We start from the raw sequence: 8181 nt of genomic DNA on the forward strand, positions 1-8181 counted from the left end.
TATGTTGTACTGTATACCAGTGATATTGGGATACATGATTTCTACAAACATAGTAGAAGCGTCTAGATGAGTAAAACATGTGCCTTTGTCCTTTGGGTTATCTGACCTGAGCAACTGCTGGGAGTGTTCTGTCAGCACCCTCAATGTATCCAGTCTCTTGGAAGGAGTCTGTAGCCTACAATTCCTGCAACTCCATCTCGGGGTTTTTTGTTTTTGTTTTTTTTCCAATCTCGGTATTTTTTTTTAAAGATTTTATTTATTTATTTGACAGAGATAGAGACAGCCAGCGAGAGAGGGAACACAAGCAGGGGGAGTGGGAGAGGAAGAAGCAGGCTCCTAGCAGAGGAGCCTGATGTGGGGCTTGGTCCCAGAACGCCGGGATCACGCCCTGAGCCGAAGGCAGACGCTCAACCGCTGTGCCACCCAGGCACCCCTCAATCTCGGTATTTTAAAGAGAAACTCACTTGCCAGTCACACCCCTAAAAGAAGTAAATTAAATCTCTTTAAACTTCAAGGCCAATCTTTCTTTCCATATTTCTAAGCCTTCATTGATGTGAAAAAAAAAATCCACTATTTTATGTACCACCAAGGAGTAGAAGAGTAGGAGATGCTTCCAATTAAACTATGATACAGCGCTTTTTTCTCACTTGAAATTTTTTAGTTTTAAGCACACATTCTTTTAGACCTTAGGCAATGATTTTTGTCATTTATTGCATAACTCAATTTCTACCCTTCTAACGCAAACCATGCTGAATGTGCCAAATCCCATTGGAATCTTTTTGGAGATGTTTTAAATGGCAATTAAACTCAACCTATGGCAGATTAGCCATACTCAGAATTCAACTGAAATCAAAATATAAACAGCTTAAGGTCAAATTTACATGTGCAAACTTCATCAGCAGCGATTGTAAGATGCATCCATTTTCATAGAAAAAATGAAAAATAGTATGATTTACAGGGTCCCTTTGCCTCCCAAAATATTTTCCTCAAGGTTTGTTGATACTTAAATTCTTTTAATAAAGAACAGTGCTGGGGCGCCTGGGTAGCGCAGTCGTTAAGCATCTGCCTTCGGCTCAGGGCGTGATCCCAGCATTCTGGGATCGAGCCCTGCATCAGGCTCCTCCGCTGGGAGCCTGCTTCTTCCTCTCCCACTCCCCCTGCTTGTGTTCCCTCTCTTGCTGGCTGTCTCTCTGTCAAATAAATAAAATCTTTAAAAAAAAAAAAAAAGAACAGGGCTTTTATTTCACCATTAAAAATACAAGGCTTAGAACATAAACACATAAGGTACTACACTGCCTGATATTTTTGAAATTTGGCAAGTAAAGGTTATCAGTCCATCACAATTCTTTCTTCTAGCCCAAACTGTCCTCCATACTGTGGATCATGATTTCATTTTAAAAGGTCCGCTGCCTAGCAGACAATGTCTGTATTCTTTAGCATGGCAGGGAAGGCCAGTTTGATCCTAACCTACTTTTCATCCTCATCTTCTACCTCCCCTCTTCCCAGGTCCTCACTTGCAGCCCCTCCTACACCAAGTAGTGTGTCTTTTGCTCCTGCTCCACCTCTCTGTTACCCCCCTACTTCTCAGTCTCCATTGTTGACTTGTTTGTGATTGTTGTTTCAATGTGGACATGCCCCAGACATCTGTCTTGGCACTGTTCTCACTGCTTCTTACTTCGTCTTGTTCCATGGCTTCAGCTACCAGCTACAGTAGCTTTTCACTGTAGCCTTTCTTGAGTAAGCTCACGATTTATGTGGTAAACAGTAAGCATGTCTATCATCAGAATTCCAAGAGTGCAAAAGGAGTGTTCAGCAAGTACCAGGTCTTCCCTACTGTCTTCATACCATCTTCTGAACATCTCCACTCTGTCTCCTGCTTTAGTGGTACTGAGTTGGTGCAACCTCTTATCTATCATGTGAATTAAATTAGGAATCAGCTGATTGGCATCGACTCTGTTTAGTTCTCCACCTTGTTACCAAAATACTCTTTCTAAATACATACCTGTTTTGTTTCTCCCACAGTTAGACTTGTCTGTTTGCTAAGAATAATAACATGCAAGACCTTCTATTATCCTACCCCTGCCTACATATGCAGTTCCATCTTATGGTATACCACGCACACGTGGGCACAAGCGCATGCGCACACACGGCCGTGCTCCTACCATATACAACTACTTGTGCTTCTCCCCACGGGCGTAACTTCTTGTGCTTTACTTGGATTCTCCATGCACGCTATGCAATTTCATGCCTCTGTGCTTCTGCGCACTCCGATCTTTTTGCCCAGTGTGCCCATGTTTGCATCACAGGTATTTGTCTTTTTAATATCAAGTGTCATCTACTCTATTAAGCCTTTTTTGAACCCCAGGCAAAAATGACTTGTGTTTCCCCATGATACCATATATACTAAGATATATTTAGATAGATAGAGATGTTGTTGACATAGCTGTCTAGATGCTTCTTAAGAGGAAGGATTATTTTTTATTGGTCTATATATCCCCACTGCTTAGCACAGTGCCTGTTTCTAGTACATAGTAAATAGATGTTTGTTGAAGGAATAACTTCTGTTTTTGATAGGTCAAAGTATATGAGAAGTGGGGGATACTAGAATGAACCTGAAACAGATCAGAAGTCCCAACCAAGACCTGCTAATTAGAAAGCTTTAGTTTCTTTCTGTCAAGAGACTCAATCATATGTTTTATGTCACATGTGGAACCAGAGTAGGATATATACCAGCTCCACCCCCAACACCATGAAAAAAATATTCTAGTTACATGTAACCGGTTACATGTAATCTAGTTACATGTAATCATGTTTCCTTTATTGAAAACACTTGAGTTGTTTCTTTTGTTTGATTTTATTTTAGTGTTAAGGGAAAAACTAAGAACAAAGTTGAGTAGTAAAAGGAGATAATAAAGGTAAGAATACATGTGTGTAGCACTTTTTTTTTTTTAAGATTTTATTTATTTATTTGACAGAGAGCGAGAAAAGGAACACAAGCAGGGGGAGTGGGAGAGGGAGAAGCAGGCTTCCCACCGAGCAGGGAGCCCGATGCGGGTCTCGAAGCCAGGACCCTGGGATCACGACCTGAGCCGAAGGCAGACGCTTAATGACTGAGCCACCTAGGACCCCCATGTGTGTAGCACTTAATCATATGTTACTATATTCATTAACCGTTGGGATATGAAACTGGATTTTCAAGTTAGGCAAACTGGCTTGTATGACTTCAGGCAAGTTCTTTACCCTCCGTAGGCCTCAATTTTTCAACCTGTGAAGTGGGAGTAATAATATTTTATACATGTTTGCCTCAAGAATTAGAGATAACTTCATCTAAGATAAGCACTTACCATACTAACTGGCAGACACTAATCACTCAGTAAATGCAGATGGGTTTTTTTGGTCCTACATTTCATTTATTTTTCTGCTAATGGCAATAGTATCGGTAAGTATTTTTATTAATAAACTTGGCATTTTCAAGAAATAGTAGTTTTAGAATTGGAATAAATAATGCTTATTTCGCTTATGTGGAAATATTCAGCATGAACTATCCAAATGAATTTTAACACAATGTAGTAGGATTTTGCAATGACAATTTACGTGATTTTTAGGAAGAGGTACATGATAGTAAAACTGCAATTCTCTAGAGTACTCACCTGCTCTTTTCAAATGTAGAAGTATACTTAATTGCATACAAACTAAGCACTTTAGGAAAAGTATAGAAAACTGGATATTTTAAGACTAATAAAAACTTCAAATTAACCAGAATTGTTACATTTAAATTAGGGAACATGAATTACTGATAAAATTCAACTAATTTGTTGACTATAGAAAAGCAAAAGGTAAGCAATAATATGCAATAAGATAATGAAGATAAACATTATTTAATAGCAATGATAATATAGTCTCAAAATTTTTGAGTAAATATTTCATTAAAATCAAAATTATTATATGAATAAATGATATTAATAATTGCTAGCAATTTTGAGTGTTTACTTAATACCGCTCATACTACTTTATGAAACTATAGGAGTGTTGCTAGGGCTCACTGGGATCCTAAGAGTGTGAGATCCCTTAGCTTACCAACTTCCCAGGCTTCCTGAGGCCTGAAAGAAACTCTTTTGTCTGAGTGGGCTTCCATTAGATTGGCATGTTTATCAGAGAAGAATCAAAGGAGAAAAATGACTCAGATGCAAATTCTGCTCAGTCTGCTCTTAAGTTTTTGATGGATATGCCGTTGGCCTAATTAATGTACTGAATGCTGTAATGCGTGACACCTCCTCCTTTCAGATCTGAAATTTTTAGCAGGTGATGAAGCCCACAGAAAACTTGCCACAAAGTTGACCTGAGACTGATTTGGATTTGGACTGCTTTGAATGTAAATTTTGTCCTCTATAATTAAAAATGTTAACTATCACCTGGACAAATAGCTTTTATACTTTTTTTTTTTTTTACCATTACCTGTAGTAAGAGGTATACCTTATATAGCAACCCAGTATATAATGTGTGTGTGTATTTGTGTGTATGTGTGTAGATATATACGTGTGTGTATTTGAAATAATTTTCACAGGAATGAATACCCTTATTACATGTAACATATTCTGTTGGTTGGCATTCTGTTCTGTTTCTTTTCTTTTCGTTTTTTTAATACTGCTTGCAACCCACAGTGTGAAAACACTCATCTGGACAAATAGGTAATAGGTAACACATTTTCTTCTCCTTATGGAAGCCTTCTTGAGAAATCAGCATAGAAACTAAGAAGAGAAAAAAGATGAAGCCTGTTCAAGAAATACAGGGTCCTCTGGTGTGACTATCATGTGAAAACCTATAATGCTTCCCACTTGTATGTGTCTACCATATATAGGAGCAAAACTAATCTAACCTCTATATCATTTTGAATTAACACAGTGTGCTGCTGAAGCAAATGTTATTATCTTCACGTATTTTTGTCCTGCCTCTTTTCTGTTCCACTGAACAATTCTGAACAAATTTAGTGTGGTTTCTCCCATTGTTTGGAATTAGTACGATTTACAGATTTGCATAATTTTAGTCTGTAACTCTGATCCTGCAAATTATTTGTAATACGTATACATGACTAAGAGTCTGAGAACCCTACTGTTTTCTTCTTTATCTATAGGAAGTGTTTAGGCCTCATCTTCACCAAAAAAAAAAAAAAAAAACCCTCTAATTCTATAGTGATTCCTTTTTTTTTTTAAGATTTTATTTATTTATTTGAGTGAGCGTCCACAAGCAGGGGGAGGGGCAAGGGGAGGGGAGAGAGAGAGAATCTTAAGCAGATTCTGTGCTGAGTGAGGAGCCCAACGTAGAGCTCGATCTCATGGCCCTGAGATCACAACTTGAGCTAAAATCAAGAGGCGGTTGATTAACAGACTGAGCCACCCAGGCTCCTAAGTTTTATGAAAAAAGTAAAGCAGGGCAGAGGATAACAACCAGTGAGCACTGCCTGTAATTCCCAGCCAGATGGGCCCACAGAAGGCACAGAGTGAGCACCGACATCTTACATCTCCTCTGAAAGCGACCAGAGCAGCAAGGAAAGGGGCATAGAACCCGGAAGTCCCACAGGAGCATGGCACCTCGGTAGCTACAATTAGATAGCTTTAATGTGGAAGGAGAGCTAAAGCATTTTTCTGTCTGGATAACTGGTCACGTTTCTTTAGTGTTTGTGTATTATAATACACACCCATGCCTTTAGTGCACATTCTTTATTTTGAGGTAGTAGGGAAGAGGAATTCTTGGCTCTTCACGTTTTGTGCTACCCTTACGTATTGTTGCCTTCTTTTCTGCTACTGAGAAGCAGTAATGAATATTGGCTATTAAGCACATGATTCTGGAGCCAGACTCACTGGGTTAAAATGTCATTTCTGGTAATTACTTGCTGTGTAAACTTGGATAAGTTGTTTAACCTCTCTGTGCCTCAGTGTTCTCAGTTGTAAATTATTTATTAAGTCTCAAATAAAATAATTTGCATTGAAATATTTTCCAAGCAAACGAGGGGATTACTTTTAGTTTTTAAAACAGAGTATGTTTGGGGCGCCTGGGTGGCGAGGTCAGTCAAGCATTTGGCTCAGGTCATGATCTCAGGGTTGTGAGATCGAGCCCTGTGTCAGGCTCTGCGCTCAGCACGGAGTCGTTTTGGGATTCTATCTCTCCCTCTGACCCTCCTGCTTGTTCTCTCTTTCTCCCTTTCTCTGAAATAAATAAATAAATAAATAAATAAATAAATAAATGTATGTTCTATAACATTTGGTAGAGAAAAAACAGAAAAGCAAAGCAGAAGGTGAAAAAATAGTTTTTGAAAACAGGCAACGACAATCTGAAAAGACTACATACCGTATGATTCTAGCTATATGATATTCTGGAAAAGGCCAAACTACGGAGACAGTAGGAAGATCAGTAGTTGCAGGGGTTAGGAGGGAGGGAGGGATGAATAGATAGAGCAAGGGGACTTTTAGGGTAAACTTTTGCTTATGATATTGTAACTGTGGACACATGTCCTTATCCATTTGTCCAAACCCGTAGAATGTACAGCACCAAGGGTAAACCCTCACGTAAACTCTAGCCTCTGGGTGACAACAGGGTGTCAGTGTAGGTTCATCAGTTGTCACAAACGCTGATGCTGGGGGAGGTTGCGGAATGGGGGAGCAGGGAGTACATGGGAACTCCCTGTGTTTCCAATGAATTTTGCTGTGAACTAAAACTGCTGTAACAGAGTCTTAAAAAACAAGATGAGAAAGAGAATGAAATCTGAATACCACGGAGAAAAGATAGATGAAAAGGAAAAGGAAAGAGAAGATGTCAGGGGTTCCTTTTCTGGGAAGGTAACTGTGGCCACCTTTTGTCACTTGTACAATTTGGCAACTGGTTTTGTTGGTAGCAGGAAAATACCCCCTGGAAAGTAACTTGGTCTAGTGAGAAGTTAACTTTTTGACATAGGTAACAACTTGCTCTTTTGTAATGTTAAAGAATTGGGGGTACTTCATTTTCTCTGTGGGAAGTTAGTGTTCTCATATATTTTGTGGGTGCTCAAGATTTAATGTGACTGGACATGAGGGATAGTTAAACTGTTGATCCATGGTAAAGTTTCAGGAAGAAGACCTCATGTGAAGAGGCTGATTATTGCCATTCTGTCTCCTATTTTTTGAGGTTCTGGTGTGGAACCATATGAAGGTTAACCTTTTTATTTTAATGATAAATATATACATTTATCTACCATATGAATGACCAATTTGTTTTATGGACAAAACATTCACTTTTATTTTTCTAACAGCTCTGTGTCTAACCTTGCCAAGTGCTTCAGCCAAGAAGACTTTGTTATGGTTTATTCTGGAAAAAACTCAATTACATGGATTCAGGACAATATACTAGAATTTATTCTGTAAGCCTGCATTTTATGGGTTCACATAATAGCTCATGTGAGTGTGAGTGTGTGTGTGTGTGTGTGTGTGTGTGTGTGTGTGCGTGCGCGGGCATGTGTACCAAATGCCGGCCACCACTGAAGTAAGGGAAAACAGTGATTTATCTATAAATTGTATCAAACAAATTGTTTAAACTTTTTACCTTACTGGTTTGCCTTGATAACTCATGAATGACTACGTTTTTTTATTTAAGAGCTATTACAACTCACACAGCAACACCCTCCCCATGGCTGTCAGGATTGTTATGCAGTTGAACCACATTAAAATGAATTTCGCAGGGGCAAGAAATTTAAAACACTTGAACTTGAAAATTCCATTCTCTGACTCTAATCTCCTGTCCTTCCAGCTCTCCCCGTCCTTTCATTCCCACTAAATCTGTGCTTTATTTGCACTCATTGTGTGTTCCACGTTCATAAACTCTACGTATTTTCCAATCTGTCAAGCCCCTCTTGGCTTCACTTTTCTTCCTACCCAGCCTTACCAACCATCTGAGCACTACTTTCACGAGCACCCCGATTGCTTTGTCACTAAATTCATCCATCAGGCTTTTCTTGACATTCCCTACCTTTTGCATATCACCTTACAATCGGATAGTTACCCTATAAATACTTAATGGAAGGAAGGAGAGAAGGAGTGAAAATGCTTTGGTTTTGTGGTCGTGTGCTGAAAGTTTCTTGTGGAAACCTGTTACTTCTGCTGCTTGAAAACATTACAAATTCATGTCGTTGAACATCATCCAGGCCCTCATTCC

General features: G+C 39.0%; 1 protein-coding gene across 5 annotated transcripts in view; it reads left to right on the forward strand.

Annotated features, from left to right (window-relative positions):
• The window catches only part of PIBF1 (progesterone immunomodulatory binding factor 1), a 197797-nt gene that overhangs the window by 148167 nt on the left and 41449 nt on the right, over window positions 1-8181 (forward strand). The window contains exon 15 of one of the 5 annotated variants that reach the window (XM_008686643.2): window positions 7283-7362. The exons of the other annotated variants lie outside the window; for them this stretch is intronic. Within the exon in view, the coding sequence (XP_008684865.1) occupies window positions 7283-7294 (12 nt within the window). The 3' untranslated portion in view covers window positions 7295-7362. Of the gene's footprint in view, window positions 1-7282; window positions 7363-8181 lie in introns of those variants that run through there. 5 annotated transcript variants of the gene reach the window in all.

This window comes from Ursus maritimus, unplaced genomic scaffold (assembly GCF_017311325.1).
Source record: "Ursus maritimus isolate PB19 unplaced genomic scaffold, ASM1731132v1 scaffold_10, whole genome shotgun sequence".
Taxonomy (NCBI): Eukaryota; Metazoa; Chordata; class Mammalia; order Carnivora; family Ursidae; genus Ursus; species Ursus maritimus.